Source organism: Pseudorasbora parva, chromosome 25 (assembly GCF_024679245.1).
Source record: "Pseudorasbora parva isolate DD20220531a chromosome 25, ASM2467924v1, whole genome shotgun sequence".
Taxonomy (NCBI): Eukaryota; Metazoa; Chordata; class Actinopteri; order Cypriniformes; family Gobionidae; genus Pseudorasbora; species Pseudorasbora parva.
The window spans coordinates 29491263-29516632 of NC_090196.1; the positions used below are offsets into that span (position 1 = coordinate 29491263).

A 25370-nucleotide genomic window follows, 5' to 3' on the forward strand; every position below is an offset into this window, starting at 1 on the left:
TAAATTACTACTCACGGTCGCGGACAATATCACACCCATTTTGGGATTATCACTCACATGGATCGTTACTGCAAAACTTAAGCGGAGAGACACCGGGCGGTCAAACGGTAATACGCTGACACATCATCACTGGCTTTATTTACAGCCCTATTCGCTAACTTTAACAAGTGATGTTATTATAAAGATAAGTGTTTTCAATAACCCCAGACAATATAATGAAACGCCTCAGATATTAACAGCGCCCCGCTAAGCCGCTTTAAGACTCGCGCGCCGGTGGATGGAAATAGAAGCGCGAGCTCGGGCTCCGAGCTGAAGATCCGCGCTGGGAACCTGACAGAAAACTTTTGCTCCAAAAAATGAACAGCGATGATCTCAGAGCTGTCTTTTTTCCTTTAAAGACAGAAAAAAACGGGACGCAAAGGGGAACGTTCTGAGTTTTCATGAACGCTCAAACAATGGCAAAGAAGAAACGGGTTTTGTCGGTCAGTTTTATCAAAGGATTCCCAGATGACAGGCTATTATAGAGGCAGACATGCCAGCCAACCTCACCATCTCCAGCCACACCACGAACTATAACTTCCCAGCGCTCATATTCGGGATATTATTGATCATTATCATCATATGTGGGAATGTGCTGGTGTGTCTGAGCGTTTACACGGAGAAAGCGCTGAAAACCACAACTAACTACTTCATAGTCAGTTTGGCTGTAGCTGATTTGCTGTTGGCTGTTCTGGTATTGCCGCTGTTCGTGTATGCAGAGGTGAGTTAAGATACTTAATTACCTGGATATTGTAATATTGTGTATTTACAAGGTGACCAGAAAACAAACAGGTTTACCTTAAAACCCTGTTAAGCTGGTTTACCTGCAGGTGATCATCTTAAATGACCTGGTGAAACCCAGGTTTGGGCCACTTTAATGCTGGTTTTAACATGTCTGTACTTGTAAACCAATTTATATACAACTTAAGGAATTGCTGAATTAAATCTTAAATAGCTATATATAAATATTTAGTTGTGAATATGTGCATGTGTAGGCTATATCATGTTTGTGAAAAGCATAATACACTGCCATTCAAATGTTTGGGGTAAGTTATGTTAATCCTTTAGGTGAGTGTGTGTGTGTGTGTATATATATATATATATATATATATATATATATATATATATATATATATATATATATATATATATATATATATATATATATATATATATGTACTCAGAACTTACCCCAAACATTTGAATGGCAGTGTATTATGCTTTCCACAACAATAACAAAAATGAATAAAATAAATGAAGCATAATAATAATGACTGAGCATCAAATCATCATATTATAATGATTTCTGAAGGATTATGTGACACTGAAGACTGGAGTAATGATGCTGAAAATTCAGCTTTATCATTATATAAATATATTACATTTTGAAGCATATTAAAACATAAATCAGTTATTTTAAATTGTAATATTTCACAATATTACTATTTTTACAGAAGAGACTGTGGTGTGTGTGTATATACCAAGGCTGTAAAAACAGTAATATTGTGAAATTATATATATATATATATATACAGTCAAACATACGGTATATTTTTCCAGACACCTTAAACATTTTCTCACATTATCACAGTTTATTCGCTATAGTTTAGAAAATGGTAATAAAATATGACAAGAACTACGAGTTAAACTGTATCAGAACAAATCTTGATAATTTCAGATAGCTTTGACATGATGGATTACAATTAACCAATCAGCTGTTCAATTTAACTACACAATTAGATATTACCAGTTTAGGTCAACCAATGACCAAGCAATGCTTCATTGTGTTGAGTCTTTGGTGTCAAAGGTCACATTAGCAATTAAAGAATAAACACTTCAGCAAAACATGCTCAGCTCAAAGTGTCTGAATCATTTTGGGTTTGACTGTATAGCCTACAACATGTTTATACAGTTTTATTGTAGCAGCAATAACTGTAGTATTTTGCAATTAACTATCGCAACAGTAACATGTAAACTTTCATCAATTGACTTGTAACGCTTAACCGGTCGTATCTCCTACTGTTCCATAAAAGCGCAAGACGGACTTAGCATCAATGCTCGATTGTTTTCCTCGCGTGAAAACCTTTGCAGACATGCATTCATCCGTCCTGCAACGACCCCCTCCTGCTGAGATCGTCCGGCTCTGCCAGATTGGACGTCATCAACACACATCACACAATGCACATTGTCTGTCACCCCGGGATGCGGTCGCGATGTCCGGAGACGCTTTGACTAGAGTGGCCAAAGAGGCCTCCGAAATAACGACCGGACATGCCATTCGGGGCCACGCTATAGTTACCATGTCCCCTAGACTGGACTCTGAGGGCCCCAGACGGCAGGGACAAGGTCACCGTGAGCCAAGCGAAGGACTCATGGCTGTTTGGCTGGCTCTTCAGTACAAGGACACGGAGAAAATAAGCTCCAGTGAGTCAGCCGTGGCTTAATTACAATTTAACATGAGTCCCCTCACCACGATCTCATGGCTTCCACTCGTAGGGTGAATGTTGCTCGTTGGCATGGGCGAGAGGCCATTACCAAAAAAGCAATTAAGAATCTGTCCTCATCTCCAGGCCAATAATTAAAATGCCATTAAATCCTCCTCTCTGCTGTTTTATCTCTTTTTTTAGAACGCATGATGCGTATCAGGTACTAAATTACCATCAGCCCGAGAGCTTGTGGTGTGTGTGTGTGTGTGTGTGCGTGTTTTGGATTGTTGTGACAACGGCAAGCGGATAATAGGGAAATTAAGGTTTTACACAGTCGCTCCGCTGTGAACAGGAGGTTAGCGGAAGGTGAAAGGGGTCAGAGAGCCATGGGAATGGAGACGAGGATAGACAGAGCAATGGATGACTGAAGCAACAAATGGGTGAAGAGTATAAAAGATGGTGATGTTTTTTTTTTTCCCTCTCAGTTCCAGGATGGAGTCTGGTCCCTTAATATGACCGTTTGTGATGGATTGATGACCATGGACGTGATGCTTTGCACTGCCTCCATATTTAACCTCTGTGCCATCAGCATAGACAGGTGGGTCTGACATCGAACTACTGCACACGTTGATATTATCGGTAACTGAAATTAAAAGTAAAAAAAACAATTGTAATCCAGTTTGGACTGAATCTGCATGGTTTAAGTAGATAAAAGCTACACTTCAGGTCCTGTTTACACCTGGTATTAAAGGGAAAGTTAACCCAAAAATGAAAATGTGATGTTTATCTTCCTCCCCCCAGGGCACCCGTATGTAGGTGTGTTTGTTTCTTCAGTAGAACACAAATGAAGATTTTTAACTCCAACCGTTGCTCTTATAATGCATGAGAGCCACTAAGAGAGTAAAAAGCACATAAATATACAAATCCATATTAAACCCTGTGGCTCGTGGCGAGACATTGATGTCTTAAGACACGAAATGATTGGTTTGTGTGAGAAACTGAACAGTATGGTATTTTTGTTTTACCTCATATCAGACGACTCTCATCCAGTATTCCTAATGCCATTGCTTCTACCGAAGAAGGTCAAAACCCGCCACGATCATACGATATTTACATAGATTCTGCATTTGGCCAATCCGCACGTACTAATGAGGCATCTATGTAAATACATCTATGTTCACACCAGGGTTTGACCTTACTCCACAGAAGGCACTGGGATTCGTCTAATATGAGGTAAAAAAAATTACATAAATACTCACAACTCAAATACTCGCACAAACCAATTGTTTCGTGTCTTAAGACATCAATGTGAGCCACAGGGTTTAATATGGATTCGTATGTCTGTTTTTTTTTTTTTTTTTTTACTCTCATAGTGGCTCTCATAGAAAAACTCCCAATTGACAGGCATTAAACGAGCAACGGTTGAAGTTAAAAATCTTCATTAGTGTTCTACTGAAGAAACAAACACACCTACATACTGGATGCCCTGGGGGTAAGCAGATAAACATCACATTTTCATTTTTGGGTGAACTATCCCTTTAAGATGCATTTTGAGCTTGTCGACTTTCGACCACTTCCAGAGGTAGATGAAAACACATTCGACCGGATTGCATTCATAGTGTAAACGCTCATGTGGTTGAATGTTTTCGAAGAGCCAGGGGCGAACTGTACCATGTTGCTAGTTAAATATGTATGAAGAATGAATTACCGTATTTTCCGGACTATAAGTCGCTCCGGAGTATAAGTCGCATCAGTCAAAAAATGCGTCTTGACGCGGAAAAAAACATATATAAGTCGCACTGGACTATAAGTCGCATTAGGGCAGAGCTGGAGCCGCGCGCATGCGAGCACCCGCGCGCGCATGCGACCACCTGCTCGCGTGCACTCGCTCGTGCCCGCTTCACTGCATAACCCGAGCAGAAGAAAGAAAGTTTGAAGTGAGTGAGAAACTTGTAAGGGACTGGCGAAAAGCAGAGGTTACTTTAATTGTGATGAAGAAGAAAAAGAAATCTACTTGCGGACTGTAAGCAAGATGGCCAGAGCTGAAGGAACGAGTCCACAGAGGCTTGAACTCTCTGCCGGGAGAGGCTCTGCCGCGCGAGACGAACGCTGTGAGAATCGTTCTCCGCTGCATGTTTTACTACATGCTGTTTGTATTTTGCAGAATAAGATTTTCTTTATGCGGGCATTTTGTTTGTGTTCAGTCTTTCTAAGTTGTTGTCTATAAGTAAATATTAGGCTACAGGAGCAGCATAGAGCGCATTCTCGCGGCTATATGTTTATTCTTGTCAGTCAGTATGAATTAAATTTGATATATAAGTCGCACCTGACTATAAGTCGCAGGACCAGCCAAACTATGAAAAAAAGTGCGACTTATAGTCCGGAAAATACGGTATAGTAAAATTACGTAGCCTATATCCTTCCATCAGGCCAGACGAATGGCCCCGCACTGCCCACTTGAGGCAAAAATGAATCTATTTAGCCTGATGATCAGTCTCAGGGGTCTAAAAGTGCTTGTCAATGTCAAAATGTTTGGGATATCCAATCAGGTAGAAGGAGGCAGGATTTATTGTCCACAGAAACTAAGCAGCATTCGAATGTAAACCGAGGTAAGATAAACAGCTGAACATGAGTCAATGCAGTAATTTTTCCTGACTGTTTAAAAAATGTTAAACATCGGACATTGACCAGGGATGCAAACTACTACTGACCTTTTCGAATTTTGCGTTATTTGTCACACAATGCACAACTTTTCAGCTTATTAGAGGGAATGTTTGTGTATCTGATTCCAGACTTTCTTCAGTAATTATTATTTTACAAACTGGCAATCAAAAGTTTAAAATAATTCCGATTTTTGAAAGAAGGCGGCTGATTTTTTTTTTTTTTTTTATCATCAAAAATACGGTAAAAACACATTAAGAAATATTATTTACAATTTCCAATATCTGTTTTCTATGTGAATATATATTGTAAAATGTAATTTATTCCTGTGATCAAAGCTGTATTTTCAGCATCATTACTCCAGTTTACAGTGTCACATGATCCTTCAGAAATCATTCTAATACAGTCCATCATAAAACAGTTCACATTCTGCACTACATTATCATTTTTCTAGACCACTAAACTTTAGTGATAATAAAATTCACTGTATGGAAAAGAGAATTCAAAATCAGTAAAAAGACCCCTACTGTCCTCCTACTGACCTAATGCGTGAACATTATGGGACGCGCACTAGCCAGACGGGATTTAAACTGTTGGCTAGAGACCCAAGTTTGGTTTGAAAGTGAAAAATGTACCAAGCTCAATGTTCTCCCTCCAGTCCTGATTTCTAACACACACACTCACAGCATTCGGCTGGTCTTGTGTCTGTCAGAGAGGAAACTAAAGCTGCTGTATTTTTTTTTCTTCTGTTGTCTCCGGTTGTGTGTTCATATGTAAGTTGTGTGAGCTTATTTCATCCATTAGACTGGAAGATCTGAAAAAGCCCATATATTTACTCGCCCATAGACCCTCCCGTCGAAGAAATCAGGACAGAAGTGGTTGCAAGTGGACAAAAGAGACACCAAATGTAACCGGGAATATGTCTCCCTCAACGACCAAAACACATCTTGGTGCCAGGTGTAAACAGGGCCATCAGAAAATTAATTACCATTTGTATGCAAGCGCGTTTCCCCTCCGTATGCAAATTAGATATCATGCGTAGTTTGCACCCACTTCCAATAAACATATGATTTATTTATAGCCGTTATCAAAGGAAAACTCACTGTGGTAACCTAGAAATCACATTATTTGGGTTGTAGCTGTGGTTACTGTCCGTGTCTTTAAAGTCTGATGCTTAAACTGAAGCAAGGATCAATGAATTGAATTCATGCAGTACACTGACTTTATACAGCTAGTTTTATATTTTGAAAGGCGGTAAGGTTATCTTCCTTATTGTGGTTCTGTTTGAAGACATGATAAAATAGCATTTATAATAAAACTGGCTGATATGATTAAAAGGAGCGAGACTACAGAGATAAAGGCAAAACAATGTGTTCACAATAACTATATGGCATTAAGTTCCTGATATTATCTTGGAATTATACTCGATTCATAATTTAGACCCTCCTTCGCTGTCCTGCCATCGTTGGCCTGGCGATTCGAGTCAACCGCAGGGTCATTATCGTCCCTCCTGCCTATCAGTGTGGCTCAGCAGAATGTGTTTTGAGAGATTAATGAGATATATATGCTCAGGGTGGCACTCTCTGGAGATGCAACACCATGAAAATTGTTATGCAAGGAAAGGCTGAAAGGCTACATAGCACTTGGCAGAACTCGCCACAGAATCCAAAATGAAAAAAGCAATTTTGGACACCACTGCGTTTGGTTTGTGTAACAGCCACATGCGTCCAGAGCTGTGAGATGCCTCAGGATTCACACAATCCTGTTTAGAAATGTACTCAATCAATAGTAAACGCTCATGGCTTCTTTTATCACTGATATGGAAATTATTGGCAGCTTTGCGATTCATAGAGAACAGTTATTATATAAAACTATACAATTATATATACATGAATCTCCCGTATATAGGTGTATCTCCCAAATTATGCTGAACACTTCAACCTTCAACCACTTTTTATTTTGCATTAAGTCTGTATGTGTGTGTGTGTGTATGTGTGCGTATATATATATATATATATATATATATATATATATATATATATATATATATACTGATATAATATAAATAAATCTTAAATATACACAGTACACAGATATATTATGTAAACAAACTTTTATTTTGGATGTGATGAATCGGACAACTCTAATTAGGGCTGTGCACTTTATTGAAATATCGCAAATGTACATATATGCATCATAACGCAACGGCTCGCAATACCTGAATGATTTTAATAGGCTACATCAACATTGTGAAAAGTGTATGTTTTCGGTCACACATTGGGCAGAGAATAGACTTGGGGACATCACTGTTACTTATGTGACTTGCTTGACGTTATTAAACGCAATAATTTGCGAAAAATAATAATTTGCAGTCTTGTGCTGTTTGACACGCACACCGAAACCCGTAACCAATTTGTAACACATATTTTTTCTACAACGCAGCTGGTCCCTTTCAGAAGTTGTAGCGACGCTTTCTTTTCCCAGAAAGAATGTGAAACGCTTTTTTAAATAATTTTTTTAATATAATTCATATGGATTTCACACACTAATTGCAATATCGTATCGCATATCGAATACCGCATTATTTAACAAGATATCACATATCGCATTTTTCTTCAATATCGCACAGCCCTAGCTCTAACACACACACACACACACACACACACACACACACACACACACTCACACACATATATTAAACGCATGCATATACTGTATACTGTATAAATATTTGCCCCAGATTCTGTGGTAGCTTACTTCTTGTTTTGTTTTTACTAGGCATACATTAAAAATAATGAACATTTTTGCAATATGCTCATGACAATTTGGGGAAATATGACCTTTCACAGATTTTGTGAAACCCTTTGCTCTTTCTGTTAACTGGAATCACATTATGATAAAATAGCCTACACATGTTGATATGAGTGATATCTGATTAGCAGATGAGGGAAATATCAGGTCGGCACACAATTGGGTCAATTAGCCAATAAGAGAGTTGATCAGTGGCTTTTAGCTAGCATTTAATTATGAAAGGAATCAGGGATGGAAATTAGCACCCGCCACCAGCCAAATGCGGGTGATTTTGCGTTGTGGCGGGTAAACTCGCTTCACCTACCGGCCACCGTGGCGGGTAAATAAAAATAGCATACTGTTTCCCCTCTTTATAAACTGTGTTCAGTGAATGCGAGTGCGGCCGCACTATGTATGTCCGAATATGACCAGTCGTTTTCGCCGTCATTACCCGGATGTAGTGCCAGAAGACGCGAATAATAACCAATAACCATAATAACTCGCGCGCACTGAGAGAAGATCCGTCACTGTCATCCGGAAGCGCGCACCCGTCTCACAGCGCGCAAATATTGAGTTCTCTTTCAAGTCTTGTGCTTAAACGGACAAACTCACACAAAAAGTATGCCAACATGTTCATCTTGATGAGTATTCTAGCAGACATAGTCTGAATATGCCTTAAGTGAACTTTATACAGTCGTGAAAGATGACGCATATCCCTCTATTAGGTCTTAAAGGGGCAGTAGCCTTTACTGCTATGTTTAATGTCAAACAAACGATAAGGACATCACTCACTGCTCTTGATTGAATAGCTTTTGTAAGTTTAATAAGGAATAATCTTTCATTTAAACAGTTAAATATGCAGTTATTTTACATTTGATTACTTTATTACATTTCTGTAGGCTAGTAGACCTGTACATTATTATTTAATGTACACATGAGTGAGATCAAGTTAAACATTTTACTTTGAATTTTATTTTATACTGTTTGATGTTGCAATGTGCTAAATAAATATTTGCATAATTTGTAATTGATTTATTATTTGAAACTTTAATATTAATTAATGCAATTGCAATGCCTTGATTTTTAGTAAAGTTACTCAGTCATAGCATTAGCCATAAATGCAATGGATAATTGGCATAATTTCTTTTAGTGCTTCGGTTTCAGCCAAGAATTTTTATTTCGATGCATCCCTACTGACAATGTTCTGCTCGGTATGTCGTCAACACGCTTCAGGAGATGCCAAAACTAGTAGTTTCATTGTTGGTACTAAAAACCTAAAACTGGAAGCCATAAAAGAATCATCCAAATGCCACATCCAGGTAAAAAAAAAAAAAGAGAGAGAACATAGAGCCCTACTCATTTAATGAAATGTATATCAGTTCATGGTTTGTGTGTGTATAAGAGTGAAAAAATGTCAGTATTTCATTGAGATTTGAGATTAAATAAACAGCTTAAGTATTGTAGAGCTTGTAGTATTAATTTTCACGTGCAGTTACACATTGTCGGTTATAAACAAGAAAGTGGCTGGTAAAAACGTTGAGTGGCTGGTAGATTTTGAAATCCACCAGCCACAGTGGCCGGTGGACAAAAAAGTTAATTTCCATCCCTGAAAGGAATGTGTTGATCAGGGTGTTTTGCATAGATTGGATTGTAATAGCTCTTATGGTCTGCAACAGGTTTATCGCAGTCTTCGTCCCTCTTAATTACAACCGCCAACATGTGGACCAGCGACAGATTGTCCTGCTCTCCGCCACATGGATCCTGGCCTTAGCCGTGGCCTCCCCCGTGATGTTCGGAATCAACAACGTCCCCAACCGGGACAACAGCGAATGCAAGCTGGAGGACAACAACTACGTGGTCTATTCCTCCGTCTGTTCGTTTTTCGTGCCGTGCCCCATCATGCTGTTGCTGTACTGCGGCATGTTCCGGGGCCTGAGGAATTGGGAGGAGGCGCGGAAGGCCAAGCTGAGGAGCAGCATGCAGACCTGCAGAAAGCTTCAGGAGGCCGCCGCGTCGCTTCAGCCCCTGTCTGGCTTGCCGCCCCCTCTGCCGCCTGTGATCGAAAAAGACCTCACCGACACAGAGGAGCTGGACCAGGATCACTACCCCGATCCTGACAGCCCAGATCCTGTGTCCGTGCTCGCCTACCCCGTAGGGAGCTACAATCAAGATAAAAACCAGAACCGCCAAAGGAAGGGGACGAAAATAAACCGGAGGGAGAGGAAAGCAATGAAGGTGCTTCCTGTTGTAGTAGGTAAGTTTGTTTATTTATACTGAGGTTTAATGTCTTGCTATACTTTTTATGACCCTGTATTATTTCAGAGACTACATTAAATAATTTATTAACCTTAAAATGGATACCTTGGATCTTTTTTGACCCCTGACGTCACTACCCTCACCCTCATTCATTTTTTAAACTTAGACATCAACCTTCATAGTATTGCTCAATCTATTCATTCTAAACGATTTATATCAATACTTAATTTTTTTTGTTGTAAAATGTGCATAGGGTCACTAGTGACCTGGGGTACGTAATAGTGTTAGTATATTTTTTTCTGCACAACAATAATTGAATCTCTTACGACTTAGTAAGTACAATTCACATTTCTTCCTCAAGGTGGCAATATCTGATGCACAATGATTACGTGATGTTTCACTCATAATTACAGCAGGCATTAAACAAAACATCGTCAGGAAAAACTTGAATTGGCTCAGAGGTTTACAGCGCAACGCAATCGAATATTACTGTCGCTTGATGGTGGATTTAGTGAAGACGCTGTTCAAATTGAACTCTTCCAAGTTACAAAAAGTTACAAAATATGCTTTATTTTATTATTTTGTAATTGTTATTAAAACATCAGTTTTATACTATTGCGGCAGTTAGAGCTTCATCTGTGTTAGATATAGATCCGGGTCGCTAAAGACCCGAATATGTAATAATGATTGGAGAAACATTCATGCATTTAAGGGTTAAAATACAAATATTCTGTCTCACCGCAGGGCTATTTTTCTGAGCTGCCGAAGAGGAAAAGGTGTTAAACTCAACTAAATTGAACTGAATAATGACACTATTGTCTTTTTATAGAGCTGCTTTACAGGTGAAATTAAATTGGTTTCTTAGCTGATGGATTTTACAACGTTAACACTTCCCGGTTTATTACTGTGAAGCTGTGATTTTGAAATACAGTATTCACACCGGTGCGGTGACTGACAGCAAGCCACACACAATCCTCAAAACATTAGATTTATCCGCACTGAGAAGCCGTGTTGACACAACTTGCGTACAGATAATAACGCAGCAAATAACTGTAATTACAGGTTTCAAACAGAGATGGCGACAGAGAGGCAAAACTTACACACTGCAGCTTTAAGTATCTAAAGTCTAAGTTCAATTTGAGTTAACTTTTTTTCAAAACAGCTTCTGCTAAACAGATATTAAACTACAAATATTGCATAAAACAAGCATGTGCATGTCAGCACAGCCAGCACTATGACGACATTTTATTTTAAAAAGGTGAAAAGCTCTTTTCATCTATATACATTTATTCACAATTTGTTTTATAGCCTTCAATTTGCAAATTGTTTAAAGGTGAAATTAACATGGCATTCTTTTTCAGGAAATTACATGGAAAAAAATGAGTGATCAATGCATTCTACCCCTATAAAGACATTTTATTTTAAAATGTTAAAAGCTACTTCGAAATGATTGTACTTCAAAATTCACATTTTTGCTTTTTATTTTAAAATGGTGGATCATTTATTTTTAAACTAGCCATTTGTTTTAAATACTTTACTGTTTATTTCAGCTATTTTTATGCAGTTATAATTAATCAATTAGGTGGGCTGAGCTGTTTCCAGGCAGTTAGCAAAGAAACATTTCTGCCTTCAGGCAACATTTATTTAGGGAATTCAAAAATATAATGTTTTTTAATAAGTAATGAAGAATGTCTAGGAATTATTTTCTAATAGCTTTGATTGAACCATAAAAAGCACCATAACAACCAGCCTTCTCACTCAGTTTGGAGGTGTTCTGAGTTCACACAAATAAAGAGGAGGGGAAAAAGGGCTTAGAGGAGTGATTAAAAACACTGTCCACATTTGCTGAAACGAGGAACTCCTTTGGCCCTCATTGGCTAATCATTCCTCACCAATCCTCCAATCCGATTATGATGTAAGCCTCACTTTAGTCCAGCAGGCAGAGTGGGGGCAGCCGTCGTCACATTAAGACATGCACTTATCCTCTACACGGGTTGCTGGGACGTGCCACTGATGTACCTGTGCTGTGCTCTGTACAGTACTGACAGTACTTGGCAATCCCTTTCGCTCCTTGTCAACCTGAGTACAGATGAGAAGGGGGTAGCAGAGTGAGAGAGAGAGACAGTTAAAGGTCAGGCAGGGTAGGGTTGCTCTTCAGAAGTTTTGGAAAAATAAAGTCCACACTAGAAGCATAATATCTGCTAGCTAGTTTGGACAAGTAAAATTGTCTTAAAGGAACTGTATGTAAGAAATGTATGGTATTTCAATTAGGGCTGGGCAAGTTAACGCGTTATTATCACGTTAACGCGCATTAACGTAGTTATTTATTATTATTTTGAAAGGCCGTTGCTCACTGCGTCTGAATACACATAAAGACAAGCATTGGTCACAGGAGAATACAGAGCTGTATGTAGCCTATGCCAAGGGCTTGGCATTCTTTATCTGGGACAAATGGGACAAATAAAATATAAAAATAACCAGAAACGCGAGAATGATTCAGATTTTTTTGTTGTTTTTATTATATTCAATGTAAACAGCGATTGATGAGTGTATCTCTGCCTCTGGTAACAAAGTTGCGTTGAGGCTCGTGCTGCCTGTCTCTTTGTGAGGGACATTCGTGGAGAAATCAAAACAATTGAGCAGCAATATAAACTCACAGAAGAAACATACTGGGTAAAACTGGGAGTTTTTTGTAGTTGTTGATATTTATGATTTATGATATTGTTAATAACACAAGTCAACTTTGCAATCGTGAATTGTGTAGCATGAGTAGCCTAGTTCAATAAACAAGTAGCCTAATTAATATTAAGTTAATTAATTTTTAGATCTAAACAACCTTTTTTGTTCCTTTTCACCCATGATTTCACCGACGAAAATAGTTCCAAAAGAAAGCAACACTCAGCGCAGTGTTTTGTTACTAAATGATTCAGCATTTTGAATGAATCATTTGAATAAACGACTCAATGACTCACTTATGAAGAACGATCACTTGCTGTTTAAAAGTATGATTGCATGCTTTATATAGAACATCAATCTTATAACATTATTTATTGCAGCTGTATTTTTTGCAGTTTAAATTATTTAATTTGATTGGTAACAGCCTATAGTGTTTTTACTATTATAATTGAATAACTGAATCAAATGTAAGAATTTAACATGAAAGATGATGCATACATTTAATAAGATTTTTAAAAATGGCCTTTATAAAATTAAATAACGCCCTGGGGTGAATATCACAAATATGCAGATTTAAGTAGGCCTATGTTAAAGCTGACAGAGCACTGATGAGAATATTACTACAGAATCAATATATGTATACCACCAATTTAATTTAATTTGATTAAATTAATGTTTAAGCTGATATTTACAATTGTAACTGTTGCTAACTTTTAACTGCTGTAAAAAGCACCTTATTTGTTTAAAGTGTTTGCAAACCATATGTTATTGCACTTTTGTTCATTTAGCAGCACTTTTGTATTCATTATTGAATTTTGCGCATACTGCGATTAATCATAGAAAATCATGCGATTAATCGCGATTAAACGTTTTAATCGTTGCCCAGCACTAATTTCAATGAATCATAAAATGACCCTGATATGTCACTAGACATTTAGAAATCATGTTAATTTCAAATACTTATATCACTGACAACAGTAGCCCGGCCAGGATATTGTCATTTAAAATGCGGCGCCATTACCGCTTTTCCGGTCATAAGTATGAGGTGCTCTGTTTAACATATTAGATACATTTAAGTGTGTTTAAAATGATGTTATGACGTTACTCTGTGCGTCCGCTCAGCGGCTGCTGTGACACTTGGTTCACAACCGTTTCTGATAAAACCGTAAACCGAGGACAACACCCTCACACGTCCTGGTTCATTGGTTAAAAAGCCATTTGTTTGTGTGAGAAACCTAACAGTATTTGTTATTTTTATCTCATATCAGACGAATCTCATCGAGTATTCTCAGCGCCATTACTTCCATAGAGTAAGGTCAAAACCCGGTGTGATCATATTTACATAGATGCCTCATTTGTGCCTGTGCTGATCAGTCGAATGAGGAATCTATGTAAATATTGTGCAGGGGTAGAAGGATAGATCGGCAGGTCATATTTCAGCTCTGTCTGACGAGAGCAACCCTCCTTTAGTCCTCTGTTTCTGTCTGAAAACTCTCAAAGTTAAAGTGAATAAAGTAACTTGTATATCTGATCTGAGATGATACTCGCTCATTTAAACAGTGTAGTCTTGAAGCGATCCACTGACTCCAAAAAGCCTGGAATGAAGAGGACTGGGTTAGACGTTTAGTGTGCCGTATCATAAGTGATCCTACAGATTTCTTTGGCTTTTTACAAGGGTTTTATCCAGTTTATGAATATTATGGACTTGTTTGTTTACAGTGTGCTGTTTGATGTTTTCTTATTATTATTATTTCTATCTCAAGTCTAATAAGTGACTTAATCTTAGGGCCTGTTCACATTAAGAATAATAACTATAGGCAGCGGTACTATTTTGCACGAAGTAAAAAGATAGTATTTTCTTTGTGATATGCTTACACTATAGCCTGACAAGCCAGAGCCACATCAAGATGTTTGGTCTGGAAACTCACCATAGACAGCTCAATCTGAGGGGCGGGATAATCGGTTGTCTTTCAAACTCCCACCGTTCGCCAGCTTCTGTGTTTACTAGAAGCACGCAAACGCAACTCGGCCGTCGTCATTATGGCCCCGCCCACCGACTCTATACACGATGTGATTGGCCCATCCAGAGTGAGGGGAATACAGCTCAGAAGGGTATTGAGAGTTCCTAGATGACACTCGCGGGCAGATTAAATTTGCTGCCGCTAGGGTGCGTCTAGATTTCTAGGCTACTTACACTATGTAAAAATAGCAGTATTTTCTTTACAATAAGTGTAAATATTAGTTAGATACTATTTGCAACTCAGTATTTTAGTACATAATGAAACGGTATACAATAATAACATTGGATCTTATTTTAACAATCTGAGCGTATGGTCTGAAGCACATGGCGCAGGTCTTTTGCTAGTTTAACGATTGGAAAAATAGGTTCACTAATTTGAGCGCAATCAGTAGATCACACGTAGAACTTTCCAGAGTGATCTGCGTTTTTGGGCTCTCGCGCTAATTTGCTCTGTTTAGTAAATCTGGCCCTTAATCAGTGGGATTACAGTAAAACTAATGAGCAACGATAACATTCATCTGTATTGTTATTGTCATAGTTGTGCTGTGGTGTGAACTTTCCTATTTTCATAAAATTAAGGCCCGTTTACACCAACTATGATACTCTACTCTATGATAACTATAAAGAAAACTATAACAATAACCATGTGAGTTATGAATATTTGTTATGAAATAGTTTATTTTATCTATGTCAATTGTGTGTTGAGTTTGATGGTTGTATTGTCGAAGTTGCAAATCAGTTTCTCTAACGGGATTAATAAAGTTTTTCCAATCCAATATTTGTGTTCAGTGGATAATATTGTTCTGTTTATTATAAGCATGCACTGCAGTTTTGTCGTCTGCCACTTTAAATGCTTGAGCTCATTACAGCAGGATGGGTTCTGATTGGCGCTCAATGTTTTTATCGTTCATCAGCTGGAAAAAATTATTGTTCTGAGAGTGTTTCCGACCAGTTTTGCCAAGTCTGCGGTTTTCCCACGGAACTGGGCTACTCTTAAAGGCCCACTGAAATGCCTCGAAACGCGCCTCATTATTCAATATGTTGACGTAATTTCCCCTGAAACGGCTTCGGCTGTTAGCAGCTCCTCCCCTTTTTTGAAACAGCCAATAGCGTTTCGTTAATATACAGTTTGACTAGAGCGCAAGAGCGGACCTTTCTCTGTTTGGTAAAGCCAGTTTCCTCTAACACTGTTTACCATCATCATCATCTCCTCCATATCTCTTTGAAATGCAGCATTCTGTGCAGAATTCAAATGGCTCGATATGTTTGTTGTCTGCGCCGACTCACACATATGATCCGCGCTGCGCTCTCGTGTCTGTAGTCTAAATTTAGACCAGTGCCATTGGGGTGTGTGTGCGCTGCTGCGGTGTGTGAAACTAACGTGAAAACAGACCTTATTCGCCTCAAATGAAAGCATATTTACACTGAATCATTTCCTATCACATATATAGTGTGCTATGTGCCTTTCACCATGTAGATATTAGTAAATGTGTGTTAACAACTGACCGATTTCAGCCACAGCTTCAGCAGTGTAGGGGCGGGCTTTAGATTCTAGAGAGCATTTTGATTGGACAGAAGATTTGACGAGAAAGTGAAGTCTGCGATGATGTCACCAAAATCTGACATTCGTTTTAAAGGAAGTGGGAGACTGTACATTTTGAATGCTTATATCTCCTAAATGCAAATTGTCATAGTTTTGGAACATACCAGCTTATACTTTAAGGCTAACACAGTCATACTAAAAGCTAAAAAAACTTAAATTTTGATTTCAGTGGATCTTTAATTTTTTTTTTTTTTAAATGTCTGCAGGTTGATCTCCACCCTCGTAAATAAGATTTCGGCCCTCCAACAACCACAAAACACCCCCCAGACGTATAAATTGAGTGGATTATATGGTCGCCCGAGGGAGAAAATCACATTGTGATATTTTTGGGCAACTTTTGACAGGCCGTTGGGCTACTTTTGTCACGCAGACCTGGCAACCCTAATTCCAACTATATCGTTTCTCTGTGTCGTTAGGCTGTGGTGTGAAGTTTGATATTCTTTTCACATTTATAACTATATCATTATAGTTATCGTCCTTGGTGTGAAGGAGCCTTTTGTACAAATTATTATTAAAATGCATAGTTATAATTATCTAGGGTGACCACATTTTGCTTATCGAAAACCAGGACGCTCGGTCCGGCAATGAGATACTCAAAGTTTACTCAAAGATGCCTTATTAAATACATTAAAAATATGCCCCCTCTGTATGGACAGAACATTTTTATATTACAAAATACTATCTATAACCAAAATGTCTATGTCCTGGGAAAACAGGATGTTTGGTGTGAAAGTTCCCATGATAGTTTCCTTCCAGTTGAAGTATTGCTTTTCCTACTACAACAGGAAGTTGGGGAGGAACACATTTTAGTTTATATCACAATACTGAAAAACTTCACTTTACAATGGACAAATGTAATGAGGACACGTCTCTTGAAACCATTTTCTTATTGAATTGATTGACTGAGTTCTGAAAGGAATTAAATAGCATTTTATTTGACATTTACATTTTTCACCTGACATTCGTCCATCTACAGGTGCCTTCCTGTTCTGCTGGACGCCATTCTTCGTAGTGCACACGATGAGGGCTCTTTGCGAGGAGTGTGAAATCCCGGGCTTTGTCATTAGTATCGTGACCTGGCTGGGCTACGTCAACAGCGCCCTCAACCCCATCATCTACACCGTCTTCAACACAGAGTTCAGGAAGTTCTTCCGGAAGTTCCTGCCGACTCTGCCCAACTGCTGCTAGCCTGCTAACGGTTTACGAACAAAACGTACCCAAAAGTATTAATAAACCAGACAAATAATGCTTACATGTAAATACAGCATGTTGTAAGACACAAGTATGAAAGTATGATTATAATGCACTACAATGTTTGCTGCCATTACATTTTTACTTAACATTTTTATTTTGTATGTTTACATTTTGAAAGCCGACATCAAAGGGCCTCCTTCATGAAACACAAGCAGAATGAATGTACATAAAACACTATATGTAAACGGGCATTTAAAGGGGGGGTGAAATGCTGTTTCATGCATACTGAGCTTTTTACACCTTTAAAGACTTGGATTCCCATCCTAAACATAGACAAAGTTTCAAAAACTAATGTTGGACGTTTGATGGAGTATTTCTGTGTTAAAAATACTCCTTCCGGTTTCTCACAAGTTTCGGCGAGTTTTTTTCGAGTATGGGTCTACTTGACGTTAAATAGAGCGGAAGGTCCTTGTATGGGCTGTACGGGCTCTTCTCCCGGTAGGGTGCGCGCGCGCGTAACTAGAGGGAGAGAGGAAATGCACGCCGTAAACAGTCTCTCAGCTGCAGATCCAGTCGTCCGTGAACACTTATGACGCGCCGCGCTCCACTTTATTCCTATGGGTGACGTTGAGCGAATTCAACGCTTCAGCACAGCATTCTGGGAAGGCAGCGCTGCATTTGAACCGATTTGAACGCAGAAATGACGAGAAGCTTCAAGGCATCGCTTCAGTCGCGTCGCAAAGTGGATTTCCACGGTCAGTGCTGTCACAGGACTTCACCAAATCATACCAAAGAAGTGTGTTTTTGACAGAGCGGTCCTGCTTTGGAAGCAGCCGGTGAGTAAATCAACTTCAAATGTCTCTGCTGTTGGCTACCGTCGCATGAGTAAACATCAGTAAACGATACGATCGCGTGCTTCGTCATTCAAACATAACACTAGTCTGACTCTGACGTGCAAAACCATTTTGCTTGCTACCTCTAAGGTCTAGTCACATACAATAGTCCATAAACCGAATCATGTCCTCATAAACTGCGCGTAAAGACACACAAAGGCCCCTAAATACAGTCCATACCACAGAGACGGACATCCTGATGTTGCCGTTTCTCCTGTTCAATTTATTTCAGCCTCAGATTTGATTGTGGATCATTATCTGTATTAGCTGAGATAGCGATGGGTTTCTCCACGCTTGAGGACGTCACCGCTTTGTGCACATTGGTCATTCTTTAGCTCCACCCACACGATACGACTCCAGGCGCTCGGTTTTTTCCGGAAAGACTCGGTACAGCCCATATTTCTTTTATAAATATGATAAAACTAAAGACTTTTCGGAGATATGAAGGATGCAATACTACTCTATAGGTACTCAAGATTGACATGAGATTGACTGAAACTGAGTGTTTCACCCCCCCTTTAATTGATTGCTCAGTTAATTGTTGGTAAAACCTTCAAATTCCATGTTAATAGCACACAACTTGATTTTATAAAAACACATGCACGAAATTCACATGCATGTAAATTAATTGTAAAATCCAGTAATGAAAACCATACTTACGGATGGGACAAATCAGGAAAACATTTTTTGGGGATGTTTTTATTGAAGCTAATATGACAAATAATGCATAAAAGGCTTTTACGAACAAACGAAACATTTCGTTATGCTTGTGTTTAATAGACGACGCCCAGTTTTTGCTTTGAAGCTTCTGTGACAGAAATGTCTGTGAAATGGCCTGCCATCTACGATGACCTCTCTTTGCCATTACAGTTCTCATGTGATATGCGAAGGAGCTCATCCAGCGTTAAAATAAGGGCATTCATTTTGCATCTGATTGCACTATCATCTGCGAAATAAATGTTTTTTTCATAGACAACAAGTACTTTGTGCTGATGTCCAGAGGAGGAGTTTAAAGACTTTGAGCTTGTACAGTAGACGCCTTTTTTTAACGAGCCTCGTATCCAAATACCTGTTCATTTCATGTATTCGCCAAGCAAAAACTTTTATAGGACAAAATGCAAAGAAGTTTTACTAAGGCGACATTGATGTGATGTTATAAAAATACCAGTTTAACAGCTGGGGTTGACAGTCTAAGAAAGAAAGAAATGAATGCCCCGATGTGAGGAATTGTCTCTAGTGTAGAGACCAAAACCGGATCTGCGAACAAACAGTTTTGGACCTATACTGAGGACATTTTTGTATTTTTCTGAACCTGTTTGAATGCTGAGGCAGATGTACTGTGAGTTAGATGTTCGTTGATTTATTTTCATGCCTTTCGTGTTATTTGTACTCTTCAGGTCACGCGGTGTTCATTAAAAGCTGAGTGAACCCTGTTTACACCGTGTTTATAGCCTACACTGAAAGTGAGTGGTTTGATGCCAATGTGTACAGTGCTGGAATCTTGAAGCAATATTTTTTTCATTTATGTTCTATGGACTTGAGTTCATTTCGCCACCAAACCTACGATATGAATGTTATAATGCTACTTTATGTCCTGTTTCCATTGAGCGGTGCGGTATAATAATAATAATACGTTTTATTTACAGTCTTGTTCAAAATAATAGCAGTACAATGTGACTAACCAGAATAATCAAGGTTTTTAGTATATTTTTTATTGCTACGTGGCAAACAAGTTACCAGTAGGTTCAGTAGATTGTCAGAAAACAAATGAGACCCAGCATTCATGATATGCACGCTCTTAAGGCTGTGCAATTGGGCAATTAGTTGAAAGGGGTGTGTTCAAAAAAATAGCAGTGTGGCATTCAATCACTGAGGTCATCAATTTTGTGAAGAAACAGGTGTGAATCAGGTGGCCCCTATTTAAGGATGAAGCCAACAATTGTTGAACATGCATTTGAAAGCTGAGGAAAATGGGTCGTTCAAGACATTGTTCAGAAGAACAGCGTACTTTGATTAAAAAGTTGATTAGAGAGGGGAAAACCTATAAAGAGGTGCAAAAAATGATAGGCTGTTCAGCTAAAATGATCTCCAATGCCTTAAAATGGAGAGCAAAACCAGAGAGACGTGGAAGAAAACGGAAGACAACCATCAAAATGGATAGAAGAATAACCAGAATGGCAAAGGCTCAGCCAATGATCACCTCCAGGATGATCAAAGACAGTCTGGAGTTACCTGTAAGTACTGTGACAGTTAGAAGACGTCTGTGTGAAGCTAATTTATTTTCAAGAATCCCCCGCAAAGTCCCTCTGTTAAAAAAAAGGCATGTGCAGAAGAGGTTACAATTTGCCAAAGAACACATCAACTGGCCTAAAGAGAAATGGAGGAACATTTTGTGGACTGATGAGAGTAAAATTGTTCTTTTTGGGTCCAAGGGCCACAGGCAGTTTGTGAGACGACCCCCAAACTCTGAATTCAAGCCACAGTACACAGTGAAGACAGTGAAGCATGGAGGTGCAAGCATCATGATATGGGCATGTTTCTCCTACTATGGTGTTGGGCCTATTTATCGCATACCAGGGATCATGGATCAGTTTGCATATGTTAAAATACTTGAAGAGGTCATGTTGCCCTATGCTGAAGAGGACATGCCCTTGAAACGGTTGTTTCAACAAGACAATGACCCAAAACACACTAGTAAACGGGCAAAGTCTTGGTTCCAAACCAACAAAATTAATGTTATGGAGTGGCCAGCCCAATCTCCAGACCTTAATCCAATTGAGAACTTGTGGGGTGATATCAAAAATGCTGTTTCTGAAGCAAAACCAAGAAATGTGAATGAATTGTGGAATGTTGTTAAAGAATCATGGAGTGGAATAACAGCTGAGAGGTGCCACAAGTTGGTTGACTCCATGCCACACAGATGTCAAGCAGTTTTAAAAAACTGTGGTCATACAACTAAATATTAGTTTAGTGATTCACAGGATTGCTAAATCCCAGAAGAAAAAAAATGTTTGTACAAAATAGTTTTGAGTTTGTACAGTCAAAGGTAGACACTGCTATTTTTTTGAACACACCCCTTTCAACTAATTGCCCAATTGCACAGCCTTAAGAGCGTGCATATCATGAATGCTGGGTCTCATTTGTTTTCTGACAATCTACTGAACCTACTGGTAACTTGTTTGCCACGTAGCAATAAAAAATATACTAAAAACCTTGATTATTCTGGTTAGTCACATTGTACTGCTATTATTTTGAACAAGACTGTATATAGCGCCTTTCCAGAGCTCAAGGACACTTTACAATAAACAAACAACAATAAAGGCAATTGACAAAAAAAGCAGACAGAACAACAGTAGGCAATTGAGAGTGCAAGTACAATAAGTGAGAAATCGAAAACAAAAAAACTAAAACAAAAAAACTTAAATTCTAAGACCTATAACATTCAGAAAAGAGGTGTGTTTTGAGCATGGATTTGAATTCAGAGATAGTGTTAACAAAACGGAGTGATCGGAGGAGAGAGTTCCACATTTTGGGTGCAATAACACTGAATGATCTGCCCCCCATTGAAGCAAGGCGATGCCGAGGGACAACGAGAAGGTTAGAATCAACAGATCGTAGAGAGCGAGTAGGGGTGAAGGGGAGAAGAAAGTTACAGAGGTAAGGGGGAGCAAGGCCGTGCAGAGACTTAAAAGTGAGAAGAAGAATTTTGAATTGAATACGGTTAGACACAGGAAGCCAGTGAAGGTCATGCAGAATTGGGGAAATATGAGCAGAACGTTTGGTGTGGGTGAGTAGTCTGGCAGCAGAGTTTTGAATATATTGTAATTTGGAAATGGAGCTAGCTGGAGGGCCAATGAAAAGTGCATTGCAGTAATCAAGACGTGATGTGACAAACGCATGGATGACAGTTTCAGCATCAGAGATACTGATAAAGGGACAGAGCTGAGCGATGCGACGTAGATGAAAGAATTCTAATTTAGTGACGGAATTAATGTGAGAGTGGAAAGATAGAGAGGAATCAAAAATTACACCAAGATTTTTAACAGTAGTAGATGGTTTTATAAGAGAGCCAGCAGTCTCACAGGTGAAGTTGGTGGGAAATGGTAGGACGAAGGTCCATTGAAAATAATCTCAGTTTTGTCCATGTTAAGTTTTAGAAAATTTGCAAGAAGCCAATCTTTTATTTCATGTACACAAGCAGAGATTTTGTCAGTTGTGAATGATAAAGTGGATGTACAGGTAGTATATAATTGAACGTCGTCAGCGTAAAAATGATAATTAAAACCATGACGGCGGAGAATCTCACCTAGAGGTATTATATAGATTATAAATAATAATGGCCCAAGAACGGATCCCTGAGGGACACCTTGCTTCAGGGGGACAGTGGGTGAGCGAAAATTCTGAAGTGAAACGTAGAACAGTCTGTCAGAGAGATAGGAGGAGAACCAGGAAAGAGCAGCACCAGAAATACCCACATCCGAAAGGCGCAGAATGAGTAGTTGATGGGAGATGGTATCGAAGGCTGAGCTAAGGTCGAGCAGCAAAAGCATAGACAGAGAACCAGAATCACCAGAGAGAAGCAGATCATTCAGTACCTTAACTAGAGCAGTTTCAGTACTATGCAAAGGGTGAAAACCAGATTGAAAAGGATCAAAAATATTATTTTTAACTAGAAAAGACTGAAGCTGGGAGGCAACAGTACTTTCCAGTAATTTGGCTATGAAGGGGAGATTTGAAATTGGACGATAATTAGATAAAACTGACGGGTCAAGGTTGGGTTTCTTGAGAACGGGGGTAACAGCTGCAGTTTTGAGTGATAGAGGAAATGAAGCAGAGGTAAGAGATGCGTTGATGAAGTGAGAGATAGGTGCAGAAATGACTGAATGGCAACGTTTTAGTAGAGTAGTAGGAGCAGGGTCAAGATGACAAGATGTAGGGTTAGATTTCAAGATTAACTCAGAGACAGAAGAGGGAGTAGACAGAGAAAAAAGAGGCAGGGATTGACCAGGTTGATTCGGCAGATAACTAGTGCTAGTGGCATCATTAAAGAGGCGCTGGTTTACGGCATCGGTCTTTTCAAGCATGTGAGCTAAGAATGAAGTGCAGAGTTCATCAGAAGCTAGAGCAGCATGAGACGGAGGTTTGATAAGTTTATTTATTGAGTTGAATAATGCTTTTGGTCTGTTGCTTGATTTATTAATGGTTCAGGATGGTTTTAATGGTTCGGTATGGTTCAGTAAAGTATGATTAAGGACCGTAAACCCTGATCTGGCTTGCATTTCCACCACCAACAGTACACTTATGATCAGTGTGGTGTAACAAAACGACATCATTCTAGCGCGAAGAAGAAGCCACACAGTTAACAACAACAGACGAAATACAGCAGATCTTGATCTTGCTTCTCGGCATGTGGCTGTTGCCACCAAGCTTGTCACGCTCTTGTTAAAGGGGTGGTAAAACACAATTTCACTTTTCTAACTTTAGCTAGTGTGTGTAATGTTGCTGTTTGAGCATAAACAACATCTGCAAAATTAAAACGTTCAAAGTTTAAAGCAAAGGGAGATGCTTGCTTTTAAAGAAACCAATTTCTAAGGGACTACAGGCATTCCTCCAGGGTTGCTGACATCACTAACCCCAATATTTATATAAACCCGTCCTCAGAGAATATTAAATAAGGGGGTGAGGACATTTTTTATTGCTGTGGAGAAGATTTGCTGTGGTAGGCTGGAGCTAGTGCTGTTGCTGCAATGCCGACGAAACGCTGTTATTTTCATCCGGATTGCAGGTCCTCTTTGTTCAGCCTTCCTAGGGAGGGGGGAGTTAGGGACCAATGGTTACATTTTTTTTGTTAGCTCAGTCCCTCATAATTATTACCCAAAACTCGCTCTCTGTGCTGCACATATGGAGTAAAGCTTCCACAATCGTCGCCAGTTCAATAAATGATTCACACAATGGCTTGTCCTGAAAGATGGAGCAGTTCCAGCTTTAAAAACAGAAGCTGTTTAAGGGCCACAACCTGTAAGTATGATTTATTTTTCGTCTGTGTTTTCCTGTAATAGTTCGTATTGTTAATTGTACGTTGTAGCAAGGAAGTAAACAAATGAGACCGCTATTTGGCTCTGCAAACCAGTTTGTTAACCCTTCAACACGTACGATCACATTCTAGGCTGGTCCCTGCAGCGGCGATTTTATATTATATATATATATATAATTAGAAAGTTCAGATTCAAATTCAAAAATGTACATCTGCTTTAGCCTGAGACTGAGTAAGTGAGAGACTGACTGAGCTCAGTGTCTTTTAATGTTTATTTTAGGTTTCATACACTTCAAATTACAATATACAATCAGAAAAAAGTCACATATCAGGAGAAGTGGATGATCTCAGGTTGTACATACAACAGGACCCATCTCCTTCAGTGTTGTCACATAAGGTGAATTCAGGGTGCGAATTGCAACCATTGTGAATTATAATGCCATTTGGTCTAATAATACCGTTGGGTCGGATTGCTTTCATACCTCAAACAAACCGTCCCAGAGTTTGTTTGCAATCGGGCCGAGACCAGAACATTCAGCTGGTCTCAAAGCGATTGTTTTGTTGTGTATCTGAGCTTGATTGCCATTGTTCACACATGCCTAACCAAACCAAGGGAGAACCAAGAGTATGTGGTAAGAACATACAACGAGCACATTTAGCCGCACACAGCATTGCTTTGGATGTTTGGTAAGTTATGTCGTGAAAGGTTGTGAATCAGATTGTGAACATATTATATTCTATTAAAATTATTATTAACAATATTATTTAATACATGCCA

At 39.0% G+C, this 25370-nt stretch overlaps 1 protein-coding gene across 1 annotated transcript; it reads left to right on the forward strand.

The window, feature by feature from the left end:
- The first annotated feature begins 27 nt into the window (after window positions 1–27).
- On the forward strand, window positions 28–18413 carry drd4a (dopamine receptor D4a). The gene is made up of 4 exons (XM_067437266.1): window positions 28–760; window positions 2951–3063; window positions 9593–10170; window positions 17448–18413. Exons 1-4 carry the CDS (start codon window positions 533–535, stop codon window positions 17657–17659), a joined length of 1131 nt encoding a protein of 376 aa, XP_067293367.1. The 5' UTR covers window positions 28–532; the 3' UTR covers window positions 17660–18413.
- Window positions 18414–25370: the final 6957 nt, after the last annotated feature.